Source organism: Prionailurus bengalensis, chromosome A1, assembly GCF_016509475.1.
Source record: "Prionailurus bengalensis isolate Pbe53 chromosome A1, Fcat_Pben_1.1_paternal_pri, whole genome shotgun sequence".
Taxonomy (NCBI): Eukaryota; Metazoa; Chordata; class Mammalia; order Carnivora; family Felidae; genus Prionailurus; species Prionailurus bengalensis.
In genome coordinates, this window is record NC_057343.1 from 174,074,338 (window position 1) to 174,098,289 (window position 23,952).

A 23,952-nucleotide genomic window follows, 5' to 3' on the forward strand; every position below is an offset into this window, starting at 1 on the left:
TATTGAGCGGCACCTGGGTGGCTCAGCTGGTTGGGTGTCGGTCGCTTGATTTTGGCTTAGGTCATGATCCCAGGGTCATAGAGCCCCCCCAGTAGGGCTCCACTCTGGGTGTGGAGGCTGCTTAAGATTCTCTCTTGCTCCCTGCCCCTCCCCGACTCAATTCTCTCCCTCTCCCCCCCCAAGCCCCCACAAAACCCAAACCAAACCAAAAATATCGATATTTGAATCATGTATTGAAATAGCATGAGCAGGTAAAACAGAGCCCTATCCGGCTGTAGGCCAGCAGTTTTTGACCTCTGTCCCACAATCAGCTTTCCTCAACCTTTAAGGGCTACTGCTTCCAGCTGCAGCAGATGGGCACTAACATGGTTTGGACCCAGATGGGTCCCAACTAACACTGGGGTCCCGGACAGGATTTCGGTCTGCTTCTACCGCGTAAACTCGATTGGGTATTAGGAGCTGGGACTGTGTACACCCTTTATTTTTCTGAAGGCGGGATGCTGGGGAGCGGTGGGGCCACAGACGGCTAAAGAAAACTAGCTAGGGCCATCCAGTGAGTCCGAGGGAGCACAGGAGTTGGAGTTCAGGCCTCCGCCTTCAATTCTGAGACATGTTAGTCCAGACTCGATCACCGGCAGGTTGACAGGATCGTTGTAGTCTTCGTCTCTCCAGCCTGCGCGAAAGACCCAAAAACTACAAGTCCCAGCATGCCTCGCTTCGCAGAGGACCCTCGCTCTTCCCCTGACTCAAACCATCCCTCTGTTCCTCGTTGGCTCACAAGCTTAACGTGCTGTTCAATGATTGGTTGCAGCTCCTGTCGCGCATAAGAACCCATTGCCGAAGCTAGCCGACAGGTTCCTCGCAGCCGCTAAGGAGATGTAACAGCACTCGACCAGGCTGGGGGAGCTGGTCGGTAAATAAAGCCGCCTTCCCTCCGGCTGCGAGGCCTTGCTTTTTTAACTTCCCGGTGACACTAGGTTTGGAGGGTTTCCGGCCGGAGGCCATTAGATGGGACACCCGGAAGGCGGAAGTCCCAGGGCGGAAGTGGCCGAGAGGAACGGAGAATGGCGGCGGAAGGCTGGTTTTGGCGCTGGGGCTGGGGCCGGCGGTGCCCGGGGAGGCCTGGGCTTCCCGGCCCTGGCCCCACTACACCTCTACTTCTTTTTCTGTTGCTGGGGCCGGTTGTTGCAGATATAACTGACGGCAACAGTGAACACCTCAAGCGGGAGCATTCGCTTATCAAGCCCTACCAAGGTGAGGCCTGGGGCGGGAATGGGTGCTGGGTGAGGGCGAGGCTGGACAGGGTTGGACAAGGGAGTTCCTTTCTCCTGAGCAAAGCAGCTTTGTGGGTTTCCTGTCTTTGGCAAGGCCAGTCCTGGAATGGGTTCTTACGCACCTGTCTCTGTCCGTCTCTGCCCACAGGGGTCGGTTCCAGCTCCATGCCCCTCTGGGATTTCCAAGGCAGCACTATACTCACGAGCCAGTACGTGCGTTTGACCCCTGATGAGCGCAGCAAAGAGGGCTCTATCTGGAACCACCAGGTGAGTGGCTCCCAGGAGGTTAGGTATACCCTTAAGTAAGCCACTACTCCCAGTCTCTGCAGCACCCAGACCTGAGCTTAGTTAATCGAAGGTTTGCTTGGCACCTTTCTCTCCCGCCCAGGTCTTCCTCATCTTGGTAACGCTTATCAGTGGTGACATTAACAGGTAATGACTATTGAAGCTCCGACGTGTCAGGAACTGCACCTGACACTTGCCACCTTTCTCATTTAGTTTCTTCAAAAGCCTTGTGAAGTAAGTGATGTTATTTCCATTTTACTGACTACGCTGAGGCTTAGAGTTGAAAGTGCCTTTCTCAGAGTCACGTAGCTAGTAAGCACGGAACTCTCCGGCTGTCTGAATTGAACCCTCAACAGTGGGATAAATGGAATGAACATCTTTATTGGGTGGTTTCTGTGTGTTAGGCACTGGCCTTATGATGCCTTATTGTATTTAATTCTCAAACAGGCTGTTTGAAATAGTTGGCTATTGTGGCTTTATGCAGAGCTAACACAGCGAATGGTATAAACGTTTAAATTCTGATCTGTTTGATATCTAAGCCCAGCAATTCACTTGCTACACTTGACCCCCTACCCCTGTACGGTGGAGGAATCCCTTAGAAATACTTGCAGACTCCATCCATTTCCGCAGTGTTTCATTGATGATCTTGTCATCGGTGGTATAGAGGAGCTGGACTTGTAGGCAGTTTTAATTTCTGTGACTTTTGCTTTAGAGGTTAGGGAACCTCGAGTGTCACTGGCATGTCATACATAACTAGTGGCCAAGATAAGTCGCTACACAGACTCCACACTGAGGAGGTCGAGGTCAGGAAAGGGGTGAAAGGGGAATAATTTTGGGCTGGGTCACAGCTTGGGGCAGATGCTGCCCCTGCCTACCTGATTCCAACTCTTCCCATGGCTTAAGCTGTTGGCCATTGTCCTAGTTTTCTCCACCCTGTTCTTTGGTCCATTCTGAGTGGCTTCCTCATTAAGTTCTGGGAGACTACGCCATCCTTGTGTTGCCTCATCTGCCTGTCTCTTCCACTCCTCCTCTCCTTTGCTAGGGACATCTGGTTTACTTTCTTCAGCTTTCACTCTGATCCTCAGAGCCTGGGGTCTCTCATCAAGGGATAAACAAGCATTATGTCTATACAGTCTGGCCCCTGGTGCCTGGTGTCTCCATTCATTCTAGTAATTTTGTTCCAGCCTATCTGGCTGCTTTCTTGCCTCAGGATCTTTGCACTTGTTGTTCTCTCTGTCTGGGCACATTGCCTTCTGGCTCTTCATGCCTGCCTGGTTCTTTCTCATCTGGTGTGTCTCAGCTTGAGTGCCACCCACTCAGTATTTCATTAACTACTTTATCTCCCCAAGTCACATTCTGTCACATTATTCTGTCTTAGGGCTTCCAGATAATTTTAAAAAATTATACTGTAGTGTTACATTTTTTATGGAAGTGAGTTCAGTATAGCATTAAATTTTTTATTTTTTAAGGAAGGTACAAATAGGACTAGAACTATTAGAAATTGGTTCAGCTACAAGTAACTTAATTATGGTTGTATATATAACTATTGGTTGGCATTGTCAGTGGTGTGGCAATGTCACAGGGCTGAGAGGATTCTATACTACATCAGATTTTTAGTCTGGAATGTAACTATTCTTCCCCCACATCCCTATTCAGTTCTAGGGCCTTTCCTATTTGGCCCTGCAGTTATTCTTAAAAGGTTGGAATGTTTCCTGTAAATCTTGAAAGAAATTGCTTGGAAGTCTTAGAATTTTCTGCCTAGTGCTTCCCAAGAACCACCTCTTCCTTTACTGGGCTGGAGAGCTGGTTTCTGGACTTTTCTTTGTTGCGTGCCCCCACCTGGGAGAGGGACTGAATTAGCAAACACTCCTAAGCACCTGCTGTTCTCTGAGCAAAGAGAAAAACACAGCTGTGCTGTTTCAGTGGCGAGGTCCAGACCATGGAGTGGCCCCAAGGTGAAGTCTCAAGACTGACTGGAGCACAGGACATAGGGGGATGCCCAAGGGGCCGATTGGGCCCCATCTTGAGGAGCCTTGTGTGGAGGCTGCAGAGGTGGTGGTTGACCTTTTTTGGCTGATGTACTGTCTGAAAGTATATATCCTCTTGTGCTTTTTAAAAGTTCATATCCCAAATTACTTATTGTAAGTTTGAATATTTGCAAAGGATGTAGTTTCTAGCATATTTAAATATTGCCATTTTAAAATAAAGCTGTTTGGTACTCTTCAGTATGTTCAGTGGAATCTAAATATTTCAATTGTGTGTTTTAAACACTGTGAATCAGCCTGAATTATACATCAGTTTTTTTAATTCAATGTGTGTTTTCATCTCATCCCATACAATTTTATCCTATGCCATGTATTTAATGCTTGAAAATTTCTTCTTGATTAGCTTGTTCTATTCTCTGTAACTAAAATAAGCATAATAATTTAAACCTTTTAACTTTGGGGGCACCTGGGTGGCTCATTCGGTTGAGCATCTGACTCTTTGTTTCAGCTCAGGCCTTGATCCTAGGGTTTTGGGATCCAGTGCTGCGTCGGGCTCGTTGTAGAGCATGCGGCCTGCTTAAGATTCTCTCTTTCTCCCTGCCCCCTCCTCCATTCTCTCTCTCTCTAAAATAAAAATAAATTAGAAAAAAATTAACATTTTAACTTTGTTGGGACCTTGAAACTAAGTTTTAATATGGGGGGGGGTATTACAATTATTATTGATACACAGTTGGTCAAAATAAATTCATTACACAATTTTGAGATAATTATTGTAAAAGTAAAAATTTATTGAAATGCATCTCAAAAAGCTGTTGTCCCCCCCCAGTCCCTGTCTGGATGGGTATTATTGTCAGAATGAGACAGGCCTCAGCACCACTTCTACTTTGTGTTTTTATAGATGTGAATGCTGAGAATCTGTGTTTGCTTAAATAGTAGATGGAGATATAGCAGGGACACTCAATATTTTAAACTTCTGTTGGTTTATAAACTCAAAGTCATGTAGTGATCTTTCATCAAAATGATGATGTATCAGTTAACTATTGGATTAGCTCTGCCTTCCACTAGTTGCAAGGACGTGGAAACCACTAAGTGTAAAATGCTCTATGATTGCCACATGATTCTGATTTAATTGGCTCGGGGGAGGGTCAGGGCATTAAGATTTCTGAGCTCCCCAGCTGGCTCAGCTGTGCAGCTAGGGTGGAAAACCACGGCTGTAGAGTCCTCCTTCCAAAATCAGCTTCTAAGTCCGTTCCAGCTGGTACTTCACCTGCACCTGCTTAAAATCCTTCAGAGGCTTTATATTGTCTCTATTTTGGTATTTCCCTCCACTAATCTACAGTCTTCAATCTGCCACGTGCAAAGACTTTCTAAGGCCCAGATAGTCCTGTAGGAATCAGTTTCCAGGTTTCAACTTCTGTGTGTACTCTTTCCTGAAACTCCTCTCCCTATGAACATACCAGGGGCAGGAGGGTAGGTGTTCCTTTCTCATATCCCTGTTCTCAGTTGCCCTTCTGCTTGGAGGCACACCTTGCACCAGCTTGGGGTCTTAGCTCAGTGCATTGTTCTCAGGTACAGAAAACTCCTGGGCACCAAAGAGACCGTTTGGAATCTAGTTTCTGGGCTAACTTTTGTGGAGGTGAGATATTTAAAAAATTTTTTTCAAATATATAAGGGGTTTTCTAGTTATTAGAAAATTAAGTTGTTAATATCTAGTTTGGTTTCACCATGGTCAAGGAATGCAATCTGTTATTTCATTTCTTGGAGGTCTGTTGAGTCTTGCAAATGGTCTGGTTTCTGGAAAATTTTCTGTGTGTGTCTGCAAAGAATGTGGATTCTCAGGTCGTTGAGTACAGTGTGCTGTTTGGTCCTTAGTTAAATTTACTGATTGGGTTCAAATATCTGTATTCTTTCTGATGTTTTTGCTTGTTTTTATCGATTACTAAGAGAGGTATGTTAAAATTTCTCTGTGGATTTGTTTTTACTTTTGTAATTCCATTAGTTTCTGCTTTACAGATTTTTGAGGCCAAAATTTTCCTGGTAAAGGGAATCTTTTATTAAGAAATGTTTTTGGGGGCGCCTGGGTGGCTCAGTCGGTTGAGCGTCCGACTTCAGCTCAGGTCACGATCTCGCGGTCCGGGAGTTCGAGCCCCGCGTCGGGCTCTGGGCTGATGGCTCAGAGCCTGGAGCCTGCTTCCGATTTTGTGTCTCCCTCTCTCTCTGCCCCTCCCCCGTTCATGCTCTGTCTCTCTCTCTCTGTCTTAAAAATAAATAAATGTTTAAAAAAAAATGTTTTTGTTATTAAAATGTCCCTTTTTAAATTTTGTTATTGATATAGCTACACAAGCTTGCTTTCGGTTAGTGTTTGCATGCTGTATCTTTTCCTGTCCTTTTCCTTTTTTCCATTTCTTTATGACTTAGAGTTATTTTCTTGTAAACTCCATGTAATTAGTCTTTTGAGGGGTTGTTGGTTTATTTTTGTGGTAAAATACACATAACACCATTTACCATTTTAACCTTTTTTCCCCCACTTTTAAATCATTTAATTTATGAAACCGTTCTCTTCAGTAGGATGCTCCTTGGCATTTAAACAGTGTTTAAAAATGTAATGGTGAGGTGCCTGGGTGGCTCAGTCAGTTGAGTGTCTGATCTTGGCTCAGGTGGGGATCTCCTGGCTTGTGGGTTTGAGCCCTGCATTAGGCTGTCTGCTGTCAATGCAGAGCCCACTTAGGATCCTCTGTCTCCCTCTTTCTGCCCCTCCCCTTCTCATGTGTGGACTCGCGTGCGTGCTCTCTCTCTCTCTCTCTCTCTCTCTCTCACACACACAAAAATAAACATTAAAAGGAATATAATGGCTATCTGTAAAAAATTAATTTGATTATCGTATTTATGTAGCTGCACGTGTAAGAGAAAATTGGGGAAACATTTTTTATTACGGTAAATGTCCATACCATAAAATTTACCATCTTAACCATTTTAAGTGTCCAGTTCAGTGGCAGTTCATTCACCTTGTTGTGCAACCATCACTGCCGTCCATCTCCAGAATTTTCCTATCTTCCCAGACTGAAACTCTGTACTCATTCAACAGTGACTCTCCATTTCCTGCTCCCCAGAGCCCCTGGTAACCAATATTCTTCTTTCTGTCTGAATTTTACTCTTTTAGGGACCTCATTTAATGAAATCCTAGAGTATTTGTCTGTGTTTGGCTTATTAATTTATAATTTAGCATAATGTCTTCAGAGTTTGTCCATGTTGTAGCCTGTGTCAGTACTTCATTCCTTTTATGGCTGAGCAATATTCTTCTGTGTGTGTACACATTTTGTTAATTCATGTATTTGTTGATGAACACTTGGGTTGTTTCCACCTTTTGGCTATTGTGAATAATGCTGTCAAGAACACGGGTGTGTATGAGTGTCTGAGTCCTTGCTTTTTTTTTTTTCCTCCCCACCTAGGAAGTGGAATTGCTGGGTCCTATGGCAATTCTATATTCAACTTTTTGAGGACAATCAAACTGTTTTCCACAGTAGCTACACCATTTTACATTCCCACCAGCAGTGTGTAAAGGTTCCAGTTTCTCCACATCCTTGCCAACACTTTTTCTGTGTTTTTTTTGTTTTGTTTTGTTTTGTTTTATGATAGCCATCTATCCTAATGAGTGTGAGGGGTTATCTTGTAGTTTTGATTTGCATTTCTCTAATAACTAATGACGTTGAGCATTCTTTCATGTGCTTATTTGCTGTTTATCTTCTTTTTGGAAAAATGTCAAGTCTTTTGTTCATTTTTAAATTGTGTTTTTAACTTTAGGAGTTCTCTATATTCTGGAGACATTAATCCCTTCCCAGTTACATGATTTGGAAATATTTTGTTCCATTTCTTGGTTGTCTTTTTATTATCTTGATGTTTTTGATGTGCAAGAATTTTTGTTGTTGTTGTTTGTTTATTTTTGAGAGAGAGGAAGAAAGTGTGAGCAGGAGAGGGCAGAGAGAGGGAGACAGGATTCTAAGTGGGCTTTGCGTTGAAGCAGAGAGCCTGATGCAGGACTTGAACTCTTAACTGTGAAATCATGACCTGAGCCAGTCAGATGCTTAACCGACTGAGCCACACAGGTGCCCCAAGAATTTTTAATTTTGATGAAATTCACTTTATTTTGTTGCTGTCGTCTGTGCTTTCGTGTCCTATCCAAGAAATCTTGCTAAATCCAGTGTTGTGAAGATTTTCCCTGTGTTTTCTTCTAAGAGGTTTATGGTTTTAGCTCTTGAGTTTAAGGCTTTTACCCTTTATTTAGTTTTAAAATTAAACTTTTTGAGATAATTGTAAATTTACATGCAGTTGTAAGAAATAATACAGGGAGACCTTATGTACCCTTATCAGAATGTAGTTCATATTTAGTAAAATTACTGATGTGTTTTGCTTTAATCCACCTTCCTATTATTTTTATTTAAAAAATTAAAACAATTTTAAGTTATTATTTTTTTATTATTTACTTTCTGTTTGTACTGCTCATTCTCTGTTCATTTTTCTCTCTGGTCTTCTTTTGAGTTGGTTAATTTTTATTCCATTTTTACTCTTCTGCTAGATCGAAAGTTCTTTGCTTGCTTCCCAATTTTTCAGTGATTACTCGAGTTTAAAACACAGCCATATTTTACCAAAGTCTAACGATAATGTGTACCTTCTTCCTGGACAATGCAAGGATCTTAGAATACTTTAACTTTATTTACCCCATTGTTATTTATTTTAATTCTATTTTAAAACATTGTTTCACGCAAATATTTATTTAGATTTTTTACCCTCATATTTATTTTTTTTTGTTCTTTGTTCCTTCCTGAATCTCTGACTTTACATCTGGATAATTTTCTTTCTCTCTGATGAATGAAAGACAGTTTTAATGTTTTTGTTTATCTAAAAATGGCTCTTTTTGGGGGCGTCTGGGTGGCTCAGTTGGTTAAGTGTCCAACTTTGGCTCAGGTCATGGTCTCGTGGTTTGTGAGTTTGAGCCCTGCCAGCAAGGAGCCTGCTTGGGATTCATATTTTTTTCCTCCCTCCCTCTCTCTCTTTCTCTCCCCCCCACCCCTGCTTGCACTCTCCCTCTCTCGGATAAATAAACTAAAATAAATAAATAAAAATGTCTCTTTTTAAAAAGTCTTTTTTATCTGAAAATGTCTTAATTTTATCTTCATTCTTGAAGGATGCATTTGCTAAGCATAGAATCCTGTGTTCATTTTATTATTTAAAAATTTAAAAATATTTATTCATTTTTGAGAGACAGTGCAAGTGGGGCAGGGGCAGAGAGAGAGGGAGACACAGAATCTGAAGCGGGCCCCAGGCTCTGAGCTGTCAGCACAGAGCTCGACGCAGGGCTTGAACTCACAAAACTGTGAGATCATGACCTGAGCCAAAGTCAGATACTTAACCATCTGAGCCCCTTATTCACTTATTTCTAAAAATGTTTATTTGAGAGAGAGGGGTGGGGGGAAGAGTGCACGCAGAGAGGGAGAGAGAATCCCAAGCAGGCTGCATGTTGCCAGCTCAGAGCCCCATGTGGAGCTCAATCCCATGAACCATAAGATCATAACCTAAGCTGAAATGAAGAGTCGGAAGCTTAACTGACTCCCTTCCTTCCTTTTTGTGCCTAGGTGTGGTTTTCTTTTTTTTTTTTTTTTTAAGTTTATTTATTTTTGAGAGAAGGGAGAGAATGTGCAAGCAGGAGAGGGGCAGAGAGAAAGAGGGAGAGAGAGAGAATTCTAAGTAGTCTCCACACTGTCAGTGCAGACCCAGTGCGGGGCTCAAACCCACGAACCATGAGATCGGAGCGGAAGTCAGTTGCTTAACTGACTAAGCCACCCAGGTGCCCCTGGTTTTCTTTTTATTTGTCTTCTTTGGTTTGTAAGATTTAAGATTTGTGGTGAAATGTCTGTGAATCAGTTTTAGTAAGTGCTTGAACATCTCTTTAAATATTCCTTTGCCCTGTTCTCTCACTTCTCATTCTGAAACTCCAGTTTATGTATCTTAGAGTTTTTCACTCTCTCTTACTGACAATTTTGTATCTACCATTCATTCTCTCTGCTTCATCCTACATATATATATATATATTTTTTTTTTTACCTCTCTGGCCTTGAGATCACAGATTCTCTCTTCATCTGTTTTTAATCTACCTGTCCATTACATTGTTAATTTCAGTTACTGTGTTTTTTTAGTTCTAGGACTGTTTTTTTTTTTTTAGTAGCGTGATTTTTTTTTTTCTTTCTCCTTTTTTTCCCCAGTTATTTTTAGGACACCTGGGTGACTCAGTCAGTTAAAGTGTCTCATTCTTGGTTTTAGCTCAGGTCATGATCTCATGGTTCATGAGATCAAGCCTTGCATTGTGCACTGGTGACATGGAGCCTGCTTGGGATTCTGTCTTCTCTCTCAGACCCTTCCCTGCTTGTTCTCTCTCTCTCTCTCTCTCTCTCTCTCTCTCTCGCTCTCCCTCCCCCTCCCCCCCCCGTCAAAATAAATAAACATTAAAAATATATATATAAAATTTCTTTTATTTTTTGAAATTCTCCATCTTATATTTATCCCCTTGATTATAGTAAACTAGTTATTTGAAAGTCCAGTATCTGGAATTCCCATCAGCCTGTTTTCTCCCTCTTTTCTGGCCTTGTTGATAACTTGTCTTTTTATGTGCCTGGTTGTTTATTGTATGCCAGATACTGTATTTGTAATATTGCTTGTTGAAAGATTTGAGGCCTGGGTGAGTCACTTTAATGTACTTTTCAGGGATTGAGAGGGCTCAAGCTGAGCTACTGCCCCTGGGAGGGCCTTTCCTCATTCACTCTTGTTTTGGGGTTGCTGTCTTTACGGTTCCAGCCCAAAGCAAGCTTGGTTCACCAGGCCTTCCACTCTCTCAGTAGGCCTTGGGGCAGAGTCTTTGTCCATCTATCTGTCTCCTCACCTCTCAGTTGTCCCCTGTAGAATCTGCAGATTCCCCAGAGCCACAACTGGCCAAGAGCTGGGAAGGCTAAGATTTCACACTACTTGCAAGCTGTTGTTAGGTGTCCACCAGCTCTGCATTCTTAGGGGCCGGAGCTGGGTCTCATCACCTTGGTTTTTGATGCCCACAGCTGACTGAAACTGTACACTGATGAATCAGTGAATGCACAAGCCACATCACCCATGGTGGGATGTAAAGTTTCTCAGTTTTTTATTTTAATTTTTTTAAACATCTTTTAAAATTAAGTGAGCATTATGCCCAGTGATCCCAAGATTAAGAGTCCTGTGCTCTACTAACTGAGCCAGCCAGGTCCCCTTAAAGTTTTTTGTTTTTGATCTTTTATTTTTGATTTTTTGAATTATGTTCATTATACAAAATTCAAACATAGAAAGTAAACATTTCTTGTAGTTCCCCTACCAAAGTCAGCTATCGTTAATATTGGTTCATGTTCTTTTAGTTTTTTTCTCTATATATACTAATATTTATTAAAAAGTTTTTTAATGTTTTTATTTTTGAGACCGAGAGAGACAGAGCATGAGTCGGGGCGGGGGTGGGGGGGGTTGCAGAGAGAGAGGGAGACACAGAATCTGAAGCAGGCTCCAGGCTCTGAGCTATCAGCACAGAGCCTGACATAGGGCTCAAACTCACGGACTGTGAGATCATGACCTGAGCTGAAGTTGGGCACTCAACTGACTGAGCCACCCAGGCGCTCCTACGAATTTTTTTTAAAAGCACTTTTGCAACTTACTTTCTTTCGCTTAGTATCTTTGGTATCTTCAGGTGTAAAGGCTTATGGATCTGTCTTGAGTCTGTTAAAAAACCCGCAGCAACCAGATTGACCCCCAGAAGATGGGAGTATCAATAATCCCATTGATTGAGAACATGTGTTTCTTTCCATCTTCATCTACATTGGTATTAATGATCTCTTTAATAGTTGCCAATTGGATAAGTCAACAACATCTTGTTCTAGTTTGCCTTTCTGATGGGCCTTTATTTTAATTTTTTTAAATGTTTATTTTAGAGAGCGTGTGCACGCAGAGTAGGGAAAGAGAAAGAGGGAGACACAGAATCTGAAGCATGATCCAGGTTCTGAGCTGTCAGCACAGAGCCTGATGTGGGACTTGAACTCAAGAATCGCAAGATCATGAGCTGAGCTGAAGTCAGACACTTAACTGACTGAGCCACCCAGGTGCCCCCTGGGCCTTTGTTTAAATACTTGCTCATGTACCCAACTGCAGACTTCCTCCAAGTGGGTTCCTGTTAAAGTATTTGTCAACACCTTAGTTTTCATGAGGAACTTTCTAGTGGATGAGGCCAGGCTGTTTTCCTTATTGTGGACAGTGTCCAGCTCTGCACCTGATGTTCCTGAATGCCTGGGTGTATCTGCCTTCTTTCGTATCACAGTTGTCCAGAGACCCCAGAACATGACCTTTCCAGCCCCCCAGCCCTGGCACTGTCATCACACTGAAGTTTGGCTGGGCCTGCAAGAGGCAGGAGGTATGCTGGCCAAGAACTTGGGGTTTGGAGTCATCCAGAAGGTTGGTTAGAAGGGAAAGACAGTGGGGATGGAAGACCAGAAAAGAATTGCTGCACTTTGTGTTAAAGGCGTGAAGGCCATGGGAGATATATAAGACACAATACAAGTTTCTAATCTGAATGTGAGTCAAGACCATCCATACCTGCTGTGGACAAGTTATTTTGTCTCTGAATGGGTTTTCTTTTTGTAAAATATGTGGCTCCAATAGGGTTAGTTTGAGAAGATTTTGGGGCAGGAGCAGTGGAGATGGAAAGGAAACAGGGCTGATGGGTTTGGCTGGTGTTGAGGAAGGTGAATCAGTGTGAGAACCTGTGGCCAGGCTCAAGAGAAGACTGGGCCAGAGTGGGCAGAGTCTGGGCCTCAGACAGCTTGGGACACTGTGTGACCTCCCTCCTTCCCACCTGGGAGGCCCAGCACCCCCCTCTCTTCCTGCTGAGAATGCTGAGGTGGTCTGTTGGTCAGTGGCACTTGTGACCCTGCTACCTGCCCCTTTTTCGAGGAGTGTCCAGTCTCTGCGGAGGAGATGGGCCTGTATGGGTCACCTCTGTTTGGCAGGAAGGCCCAGGGAGCTCTGAAGTAGCTCTCTCTGCTTTCTCTCCAGCCTTGCTTCCTCAAGGACTGGGAGATGCATGTCCACTTCAAAGTCCACGGTGCAGGGAAGAAGAATCTCCATGGAGATGGCATTGCCTTGTGGTATACCCGGGACCGCCTTGTGCCAGGTAGGGAGGTGCTTGTATAGGTGGGGGCATTCTGCCCAGGTTAGGGCACTGGAGCTCCTCTTTGAGGAAACCTGGGACCTCGAGTCTGCTCTAGGGAGTGTCCCTTTGCGAAGAGGGATAGCTGGATCCTGCAGCTCAACTCTAAACCCCATTGTGGCCTGGTGTTGTACACCAGCTAAGAATGGATTTTACCATTCTACTGTTTTTAAAAAAGCAAAAACAAGGAAGACTGTGACTGAGGCCATATGTGGCTGCAAAGCCTAATGTTTCCTGTCTGGCCTTTGACAGAAAGTTGCTGACCTTTGGGCAGACGATGGGGTTTCCTTTCTTCTGTAGGAGTCCTCTCTGCCCCCTTGTCACCTGACATGTCAGAGCACATGTCCAGGTACTGACCCCTCAACAGTTAACGGTTTCAAACTTTGAGTCCTCTTTGCTGTATCCCTACACCTCCTCCTGCCTTAGAGATCCCTTCTCTTTCCTGGGTGAATGACCACAAATCAGCCTCCCTTTCCCCCACCCATACTGGCAATACTTTGTCCTTCAGGTACCCAGGGGACAACTCCAATATCTCCCATTACAAAAGCATCTCCTTCTAATTCCAGGGCCTGTGTTTGGAAGCAAAGACAACTTCCATGGCCTAGCCATCTTCTTGGACACATATCCCAATGATGAGACCACAGAGGTATGCCTCTGCTCTCTCCCTCAGACAGGACAGGAAGGACTGGGCAGTTGGCTGGGAGGTGGGAACCAAGACTTCTCTCTGGTCTCAGCACAAAAGGGGCCTCCAGGGATCAGGGTGGCGGGCTATCCCAGTGCCTCCCACAGGATGGGCTGGCCATAGAGTAACTGGTGTCTCGGTCTCAGCGTGTGTTCCCGTACATCTCGGTGATGGTGAACAATGGCTCCCTGTCCTACGACCATAGCAAGGATGGCCGCTGGACTGAGCTGGCAGGCTGCACGGCTGACTTCCGCAACCGCGATCATGATACCTTCCTGGCTGTTCGCTACTCCCGTGGCCGTCTGACGGTGAGCAGGCAGGATGGGGGCCGGTTATGCCTGTGCCAGTTCCGTGGAGGCTTAAGTTGATGGGCGGGCTTGGACCTGGCACGTACTTGACTTGCTGGCTGGCTGCAGGTGATGACCGACCTAGAGGACAAGAACGAGTGGAAGAATTGCATCGACATCACGGGAGTGCGCCTGCCCACTGGCTACTACTTTGGAGCCTCGGCTGGCACCGGAGACCTGTCTGGTGAGCATCTGGGCTGAGGGAGGCATTAAGTCTCAGTCTTGACCTTCCCTGGTCTGTCGGGAGCTCGTGACATAGTTGATAGCTTTCCTTCTTAAACTTCTTTCCTTTGGTTCCACACACACCTGGGTTTCTTCCTCTACTTTCTAGCATCTGGGAATGTTGTCACACTTGGGGCTTTATTCCGTGAGCACTCCCTCAGCAGTCTTCCCCTCTGCAGCTAGGGGGCTGAGTATGCTACAGGGTCCCACATTTCCATCACCAGCCCAGACCTTTCCAGACCTGTGTCACCCAACAGCCTGCTCAGCATCTCTGCCTGGATACCCAACAGGCATTTCAGCCTTCACCTGCCAATAGCTGAAGCCCACATCTTGCCACCAAGACATAAATGGCACTTCTGTTACTCTAGTTGCTCAGTCCAAGAAGACTTGGTGCCACTGTGGTCTCTAATTTTTCTCTCACACGCCACCTCTCATCCTTTGGTGAGTCTTGCTAGGTTTGTCTTCTCAGGGCAACAGACTACTTTTCCTCTCTTACTACTTGGCAGGTCCGGGCCATCATCTTCACTCGCTTGGACAACTGCAGGAGCCTCCCATGTGGTCCCCTCCTTCCACACCAGTTCCCCAACAGTCTCTCCCAGTTCAGTCAGAGCGATTCCGTTAAAGCTCAAATGAGGTCTTGCCACTCTTCTCGTCTTCCGCAGAGTCAAGGCCCCTGTCTGTCCCAGTAGCGGTTGCTGGGCCCTGTGTGCCATGCCTCCCCTACCGCATCAGCCGTGACTCATGGCTTTCTGCTCCTTTACATCACTCTCAGCTCTTCTTCAGATACACCAGCGCCCTCCTGCTTTGGCTTTTTTACCTGTGCCTCATTCTTACCTCCTTCAGGTCTTACTCAGATGTCACTTCCTCACTGGGGCCTTCCCTGATTTCCTACATACCCCAGTCTCCTATGCACTCCTTACCACCTTTCTTGGCTTTATTTTTCTTCATAGCATTTAACCATCTTGGAATCTACCATGTAATTTATTTCATTTTCTAGGTATGCTTAACTGAATTGTAAGCTTCATAAAGTCAGGGCTCTTATCTTCTTTGGCCCACAGTGTGTCTGTATGCATTGGGATGCTGCTAGCCTATGCAAGCCTCGCTGGGCCACCAGGCCTGGGTGACACTTTATAGTGACCCTTGGCCATGGTCCTCAGAAGGCATCAGGGTCCTCAGAGGGCTGGCACCAAGCCCAGGGTCAGCTCTTGCTGACCAGAAGTGGGAAGCAACGTATAGGACCAGACAAAGGGCTTATTTATCCTCAGGATAGACGTTTCTGAGAGCCTCCCCTTCACCCTTGAAATGTCGAGGTTCCTAGAGAGTCCGTTGCTTTGGGGTTTTAAAGTTTTTAGTGTGGATAGTCCAATAAGTCCCTTTGCCCCTGTTACCCAGCTTCAGGTAATCATTACTTGCTCGTTGATTACTTGGTAATTAGTTACCAGCTGGATGTCAGTCTTGTGTCATAGTCCTTCAACTCAGGTTATCTGGAATTTCATTGGGTAGTACATCAGCATATGTCAGGAGAAGGTTCTGGAAACAAAGCCAGATCTGTGGCAGGTGGATGCTCTCTAAGGCTATTTGGAGAGGCCCAATAAAGAGTGTTGGAAGTTGACTATCTACACAATAGTGCCTGACCATTAATCAGAGAGTTGGGAATGCCGGCCTCTGCAGCAGGCGTCTCATGGGGAGTCACATGATGTAGTGGTCTCTTTTCCCTTTTAATTCTTTTTTTGTTTGTTTATTCTGGGAGAGAGAGTACACGCACAGGGGAGGGGCAGAGAGAGAGAGGGAGACAGGGCATCTGAAGCAGGCTCTGCGCTGACAGCAGAGAGTGCAATGCCGGGCTTAAACTCACAAACCATGAGATCATGACCTGAGCTGAAGTCGGACGCTTAACTGACAGAGCCACCCAGGCGCCCCTCTTTTCCCTTTTATACATCTGAGACCATTGGGAATTTGAGAGTTGAAGGGATTTCCCCACGTTCACACCTAGGAAGGGCAGAGCTTGGGTGGAAACTCTGGTCGAACTTCAGAGTCAGGACTTGTCCCTGCGCCTCCGGGGCTGTGTGTGCTGGGCTCTGAGATACCACTTGGCTCTGCCTGACCCAGTTGCCAGGTCCTTGCTCTTTAGGCTGTCCCCTTTCCGGTTTCCACAGAGTTCCTCTTGAAATGAGGCTTTTCCTCAGGTTCCAGTAGGCTAGCTGAACTGATGCTGGAATCAAGGGACCAGGACCCCTGTCTTGGCTCTGATTGCAACCTCCCCATCTCACAAATGGGGTGGTCACTTACTGTCGAGCAGAAGTTATCTTCTGCCCATACCTGAGCCTGTCTCTAGTGTTTTCTGGGACAATCACTGCCCAGGTATTAGAGCTTTACCCTCAGCTGGTTGCTGAGTCGTTCATCTGCATTATGAACTTGGGTCTCTGATGGGAGCACCTGGCAGCTGCCTGCCTGCCCCTCGGGAAGATCAGACTTCTCAATTGGCTATAGAATAACATGCAGGTCCTTTTCTGGTACATACTATCTGCTGGGCAATCTGTCTCTGCTTTGTGTGTACTTTCTCATTTTCTTGCCATGATTACCAGGCAAGATGGAGATTATAACCTGGATTTACAAACAAGGAAACTGCCTCAGGATTTAGACCCAGGTGATTTTGACTGTAAAATCCATGCTTTTTTTCTGTCCTGCCTCCTCCCAGGTTTGTTATTGTTGAGTTCTAGAGGTATTCTAGCTCCTGGAATACCTACTAGGGGCAGCTGGGGGTCACTGGGAAGAAAAAAAGACCCCTCACTAGGCAGGAGCAGAATTCTCCCTGGGGGACCTCGCCACTCTGAGGGACTGGAGCAGCAGCTTCTCTCTGGGGAAGGCCATGGGCCCTAAGGCAGTCTCCATGCTCCTTCTAAGCTAACTCTTGATCCTACAGACAATCATGACATCATCTCCATGAAACTGTTCCAGCTGATGGTAGAACATACACCTGATGAAGAGAACATTGACTGGACCAAGATTGAGCCCAGTGTCAATTTCCTCAAGTCACCCAAAGGTATGTATGCAAGGCCCGTCTGGGCCTGGGTGGCCTGGTATGGGGTTGCAGTGGGGCTGGCTTGGCTGAGTGTGTATGGTCCATTTGCTCTTGCTTGGTCCAGTTGTGATTGCGGCTTGGGGTCTTGAATCAGCAGCCAGTGCTAATGAGTAGATTTGTGAGCACCTGGTGCCTATTTCGGCTAGTGCTTAGTGCGGGGTTAATGGCCAGTAAAGCCAGAGGGGCCAGTTTGTTGGTATAGGTGGCATGCAGGGCATTCTGATACAACATGTGTGTGGTCTCAGTGAATGACCTGGGAAGTAGGTGCTGCCACTAGCCAGGGCAACTGGTCCTCCAGGTTTCCTCAGCTAGAAAGAAGTAAAGACAAGAATCAACTTTGAGTTTTTGCAAAGCCCCAAAGCCTGGACTCTTTCCATGGTGCTAATTAGCCACCAGTCTCTCCTCACAGAGCAAGAGTTCTGGTTGAAGTGAAACTCCTATGTGTGTAGACATCCAAGAACCCTGAAGTTTGCCTATGGGCCAGGATGGGGACACTGAGGAGCCTCTCAGCCTAGCCCAAGGTCACCATGTAGAGTGTGAGCCAGAGTGGAACCCAGCACTTAATGTGACCTCTCACTTTTTTAAGATTCATATTGCTTACAAATATCTCAGGGGCTAAACAAATCCTGCCGTGTACCCACTGTTTTTGCAACCTTTGATTGGAGGGTTTCTGGCTGAGGGCTTTCAGAGAATTCCTCTGCTCTGACCTACCCAGCAACCCAGTAAGGTTGGCCAGGCAGGGCTTAACTCATTTGCAGACCTGTTGATCCATTTGCTCCTTTAGCAGATGGTTCCAGAGCTTTCATTCACTGCCTAGCCTATGGGCTAGGTGCCGTCCTAGGGCTTAGTCTAGTGACTGAGGCAGAGAAGGGGGCAGAGGAAAAGAGAGGCTGGTGGTGAGACCACGTCAGCAGGCCTGCCCTGGTTAGGTTGTGTGGGAAAGGATGACGTAGCTTGGCTCCCGCCTGGCATTCCAGGCCTCCTCCACAGTGAGGAGTGGAGGGCTAGGGCTGTGGCTCTGGAGGGAGGCCGAGTGGCAGGAATAGGGCCGAGGCTGCACAGGGCAGGAGGACTTGAGTCCAGATTCCTGTCCCTTCACCCACAGACTAGTGAACTTGACAAAGTCTGTTCCTGCTCTCAGCGTTCTCTAAAAGTGAGATTATGAGCTCCCCATCCCAGGGTAGTTGGGATTCCAGGAGAATATCTCATGTGTCAGGGCCTTGTTTCTGGTAGAATTCTTGATGTTAGCAAGCAGAGAAGTGGTGTGGCTGGAGAAGAAGGACAGGGGATGGAGGGCCTGGGAGATTCCCCCCCTAGGGACCATGGAATACATCCAGGTGTAAGTCAGGGCTGCTTTCGGCCAGGGCTGTGTGTCTCTAGGTCAGGATCTTGGACCACTGACTGCATGGGGCCAGGGTGGGGCTTGTGAATGCAGGTCTTGGGCTTGCCTTGTGCTGACTCAGGCTCTCCTGGGGAGGCCAGGAATTCGGTTTTCACCAGCCCCTTTCAGAGAAGACACCTGAGGCCTTGCTCCCTGGGAACCTCAGTCCCAGTGGGATTATTCCTGTGTCCATTCCCCCGCCCCTCTCTGGTATAGCTGTGAGCAGGACACAGGGCTGGCTGCGGCCTATTGCTCTGCTCAGTCCTGTTGGACTCCCTGTCTCCCAGGAGCCCGCCTGACCTCTCTCTCCACTTTACCACTTCAGCTCCCCCTCTCTTCTCCCCCAGACAATGTGGATGACCCGACGGGAAACTTCCGCAGCGGGCCCCTGACGGGGTGGCGGGTGTTTCTGCTGCTGCTATGTGCGCTCCTGGGCATCATCGTGTGCGCCGTTGTGGGGGCCGTAGTGTTTCAGAAGCGGCAGGAGCGGAACAAGCGATTCTACTGAGCGGCCGGCGCTCTGCTCTGGGGAAGGCCTGGTTTTGGGCCCCGGCACTAATGTGAACTTTTTTTTACTGAGATTGTAAAAGAAAAACAAGACGACCTTATTTCTTAACCGTTTCAAAGAAATAATTAAAGTATTTTCGTACATTTTGCTTCTTGCCCAGCAGGGATAAGCTGCAGGGCTGGGGAATAGGGTTTGGCATCCCCACACCTAGGGCAGAGGTCCTCGCCCATCTCAGGAGCAGGGAGGAGTCTGTGCCTGGAGCTGGGCCCTGGCAGGTGGCTCTTGAACACTGGAGGGCCCCCCAACCACATTGTGGTGGGTGTCTGACAATGCAAGCAGTGATTTTGTTCTGTGCGGTGTGTGTTGGTGGAAAAGGAGGCTGACTGGGGAACCTGGGCCTTTCTGGTCACCCTCTGAGCTTCTTCCCAAGGCAGAGCCTCGAGTGAGGCTGGAGGAGCAATTTGGTGGGGCTCAGAGTGTGACCGTTTGCTAAATAAAGTGAAATAACCAACCTCAGCTGTGTGACTGTCCTAAGGGGCTTGCTTTTCTTTTCCTTCAAGTAACTTCCAGGTGGCCAGTGCTTTACAGCTCTCAGCCTCCTCCCCTTGGCCTTGACACACAGCCCCAGGAGGCAAGTGCTGTGCTGTGCTCCCTGTTCCCAGATGGGGAAGCACAGCTCTGGGAGGTCAAGCGAAACTTGCCCAGTGTCACATAGCAAATGAGGTCATGGGGATGGGGCCTTGTGCCATCTTCCACGTTCTCTGAGCCTCTCTGGGCAGGGGAAGATGTAGGGTACCACACAGAGGGTGGGACCTAAGTGCAAGCGAACTCTAGGGAACTTGGGCTAAGGGGGGCTTCAGGAAGATCTGGAAGGGATTTGTGGGTACAGAAGGACAGGTTGGGGTCGGTAATGGTATTCCCTTTGGGGTGCCTCGAGGGGAGAAAGATGGCACAGGGAGTGGAAGAAAGCCAGCAGCTAGAAGGAAAGTACCATCATCTGGCAGCTTTCTTGGGTCTGTCTGTCCTGGCCATGGCCTGCCTCTGCTCTCCAGACTGTTCTTCGGTGCTCCTGACCCCGCCATGGAACAGTGTGTCCCCATCCACTCTGGAGCCATCTTCAGCATCTTGCACTTTTTTTTTTTTTAAATGTTTTATTTATTTTTGAGAGAGAGAGAGAGAGCGAGCGAGCGCTTGAGTGGGGGAGGGGTAGAGAGCGAGGAAGACACAGAATCCAAAACAGACTCCTGGCTCTGAGCTGTCAGCACAGAGCCCAGTGTGGGGCTCGAACTCACAGACTGTGAGATCATGACCTGTGCTGAAGTCGGACGCCCAACCAACTGAGCCACCCAGGTGCCCCCAGCATCTTCCACTTAAATGACATTTGAGTCTCCATCTTTAAAAAAAAAAAAAAAATTTTTATGTTTATTTGGGGGAGGGGCAGAGAGAGAGGGAGACACAGAAGCCGAAACAGACTCCTGTCTCTGAACTGTCAGCACAGGGCCTGATGCAGGGTTTGAACCCACAGACTGTGAGACCATGACCTGAGCAGAAGTTGGATGCTCAACCATCTGAGCCACCCAGGTGCCCCAACTCTCCATTTTAAAAACAGAGCAACCTGTCTCCCTGTTGTAACCAGGCTTCTTATAATTAACATTCTTGATGAGATTCTTATAAAAAGTGGATAGAAGTAGATGTGGTAAAGAGTAAGAACATACATTCCTGTCAGTCTTTCACCCTCACTCCCTTGAGCTCTTCATTGATCTACTGTTCATGGTCTCTTATCCCTCTCAATGTGTCCTGTGTACACATAGGACCCGTCTTTTGGCAGGTGAGATGTCAAGAGATTGTTTATAAATTCACAGTGACAGAGAATTCTGAGCTGTGTTTTCTTCTCATGGGGCTGGGAGCCTGTTCATGAAGCTGTAAGAGAAAACATGATCTTCTTTATGGAAAGAAATATTTTATTGAGCACTTTCCCCAGAACAATTTCTTTACTTGAAAAGTAGCTAACTTTGAGTGCTTACTATATCTACCAGGTGTGGTTCTGAGCAGTTGACACGTATTAACACATTTCTCTCCACAACACTTAACCCACTTGGACATCAAAAATCTGCTAGGCTGGGTGGCTCCTGACTCACTGAGCATCTTCTTCCTTGGCGAGTGCCGTGTCTGTACTGACATGAATGACTGAGGCCTGGAATCTGGAACTCTCTGTGGCTGCTACAACCACCATAATCTGCACTACACTCTCCATATTTGGCCTTTAATTTTGGCCCTATCTTGGCCTTCCCCGAATTCCTGAATTATTAGGCAAATTGGCATCCTGTCCTGTATGGCTCTTGCCTTTGGCTGCATGTTGGAGACATCTGGAGAATGAAACTCAGTCCTCTGTGCTCTACAGTTTGGGTTTAAGAAGTAGGTGGGGTGTGGGCAGGGGCAGTTTGAAAACAACCACGTTGGATGGTTCAGATGAGCATATAGGCTTGAGAAGTGGCAGGTGTAGACTAGTGATTTGAAGGCTGATCTTGAAGTGGTCCTGGTCTGTTCTTGGCCGTCAGCGGCTTGTTTGCATCCCTTTCAAAGTTCAAACCTGGAGGTGCTTTCCTAGAAGGTTAGATTTGTGTTCTCACATCTGCTTTTTCATATATGTGGGTTCATGCTACTGTAATCTACATTTTTACCACATGCATTTATTATTTTTAAATGTTTATTTTTGAGGGGGGTGAGGGGCAGGAAAGGGGGCCAGAGGATCCAAGTCAGACTCCACCCTGACAGCAGCTTCAGCACAGTGAGTCCACTGTGGGGCTCGAACTCATAAACTACAATCATGACCCAAGCCAAAGTCGGATGCTCAACCGACTGAGCCACCTAGGTGCCCTGTCACGTGAGTTTAAAAACAGAGTTATTTCATCATATAGAAGTTAGATATAAATGTATATCACTGCACCTGTTGTACAGCATGAGAAATGAAACATGGCTGATGCATTTGCACCCTTCTTTGTCCCCTGCCCAAAATAGGTGCCCCCCCTCTTGGAGGTAATTGCTGCGGATTCTGATTTTTTTATGTTTCTTTCTTTCTTTAATGTTAAATTTATTTTTGAGAGAGAGAGTGCAAGTGGGGAAGGGACAGTGAGAGAGGGGGACAGAGGATCTGAAGCTGACAGCAGTGAGCCCAATATGGGGCTTGAACTCATGAACCGTGAGATCATGACCTCAGCTGAAGTCCAATGCTCAACCAACTGAGCCACCCAGGTGCCCCTGGTTTTGTTTTATGTTTCTTAAAAATGTTACTGTAGAGGTATGTATCCCTAAATGCATAGTAGTGTTTTGCATTCTAAAAAATTACAAATGGGACACAGACGTATTCCTCAGCTCTTAAAATTCAGCACTGTTTGTGAATCTTTGCATTAGATGTAGCTCAAGATGTGGCATGAGTGGACTCCAGTTTCTCCATTTGGCCACTGCTGGACGTTTGGATGGTTTCCAGGTTTTTGCTCTTAAAATGCTGCTCTAAATGTTCTGGAGCCCATCTCCATCCATGCACAAGTGTGAGGAACTGCCAGGTTGTAACTTACTTGTAACTTATGTACGTTCCAGTCTTAGTGGTTGTCAGATTGGTCTTGTGGGTTGTATTCATTCTGCTCCCACCTTGGTGACTGAGATTCCCCCTGCCCATTTCTTAGCACTTGATATTATCAATGTTTACTTATTGATGATCTGATAGGTATAAAAGTTTTAATTTGCATTTCTCAGCTAATCAGGTTGAGGATTTTTGTATCCTCAAGGATCCGTCCATGGTGGTGTAATTTTTTTGCCCCTCACCTTTTTCTTGTGGTTACATGCCCATTCTCATGGGATCTTCAGGTATGTGCTTTTGCGGATTACCTCTCAGCATGTGTGTCTTTTGATTTTCTAATGTCATATGATTTACTGTCTATATTTTAATGTCAATTACTAATCTTTTCCAAATATTTTTCCCCCAAAAGTCTGAAAATTTTGTTCAGACTTAGTTTATAATCTCCATGGAATTGACTTTTGTGTGGAGTATGATGTAGGGATCTGGTTTTCCCACTATGTATAGCCAGTTGTCAAAACATTTCCTGACATTCATTCTTCCACACAAGCCACGGCGCTGCTGAATCAAGTGCTCCAGACACCGCTCCCTCGTCTTCCTCCTGTTTCATGGCTGGAAGGCCAGATGTTTAGCTAAATTCTCCAGCTTCTTAGCTAGGGTGGCTCTGTGAGAGCTGTGCCTGCCGAGGGGACTCTCGGTAAAAAGCGCCAGATGGCAGCTGGCGTGGCTGTTTGCCCATCCTCCTCCTGCTGGACAGTGGGGGTGACCCCCGGAGGTGCAAAAGCCCCCTGTGACCATGGGGGCAGTAGTGAGCACCAGAGCTGGGTGGAGCATGTGTCCTCAGGACATCCAGGGCTGCCGCAGCCCTGACTGCTGGGCTTTTATGTAAAATAAATAAATTTGTATTTGCTCAAACTACCATGAGTCATGTTTTCTGTTATTTGAGACTAAGAATAGCCCTCTCCCCTGCCGTGTATATGTCAAGTTTTCTAACCTATAGGGGTCTTCTCTGCAGGTAATATTGACGTGCCCACTCAATGCCACACACTGTTGTAGGCCCTGGGACACGACAGCAAAAGGAACTACAGTCCCCCATGGAACTTACAGTCTGGTGGGGAAATCAGGTGAAATAAATATTTATAGTATAAAGTAAGTTTAAAGTATGTACTAAGTATAACATATGCCATGTTAGTACTTACATTTGTTTCTTGTAGCTGCCTTAACTATGTACCACAGACTGGTGGCTTTAAATGACAGAAGTTTATTGTCTCACAGTCTGGAGGCTGGAAGTCTGAAATCAAGGTGCTTGCAGGGCCATGTTTCCTCTGATGGCTCTAAGGGAGAATCCAT

At 46.2% G+C, this 23,952-nt stretch overlaps 1 protein-coding gene across 2 annotated transcripts; it reads left to right on the forward strand.

The window, feature by feature from the left end:
• The first annotated feature begins 832 nt into the window (after positions 1–832).
• On the forward strand, positions 833–23,517 carry LMAN2 (lectin, mannose binding 2). 2 transcript variants are annotated; one of them, XM_043593246.1, is made up of 8 exons: positions 833–1,254; positions 1,423–1,541; positions 12,653–12,770; positions 13,373–13,452; positions 13,635–13,796; positions 13,905–14,019; positions 16,981–17,100; positions 18,868–23,517. In XM_043593246.1, the coding sequence occupies exons 1-8, from the start codon at positions 1,065–1,067 to the stop codon at positions 19,026–19,028; spliced, it is 1,065 nt and encodes a 354-aa protein (XP_043449181.1). In that variant the 5' UTR covers positions 833–1,064; the 3' UTR covers positions 19,029–23,517. The 2 variants fall into 2 exon arrangements, with proteins under 2 accessions (XP_043449181.1, XP_043449192.1); XM_043593257.1 differs by having other exon boundaries at positions 849–1,254; positions 18,846–19,006.
• The last annotated feature ends 435 nt before the right edge of the window (positions 23,518–23,952 follow it).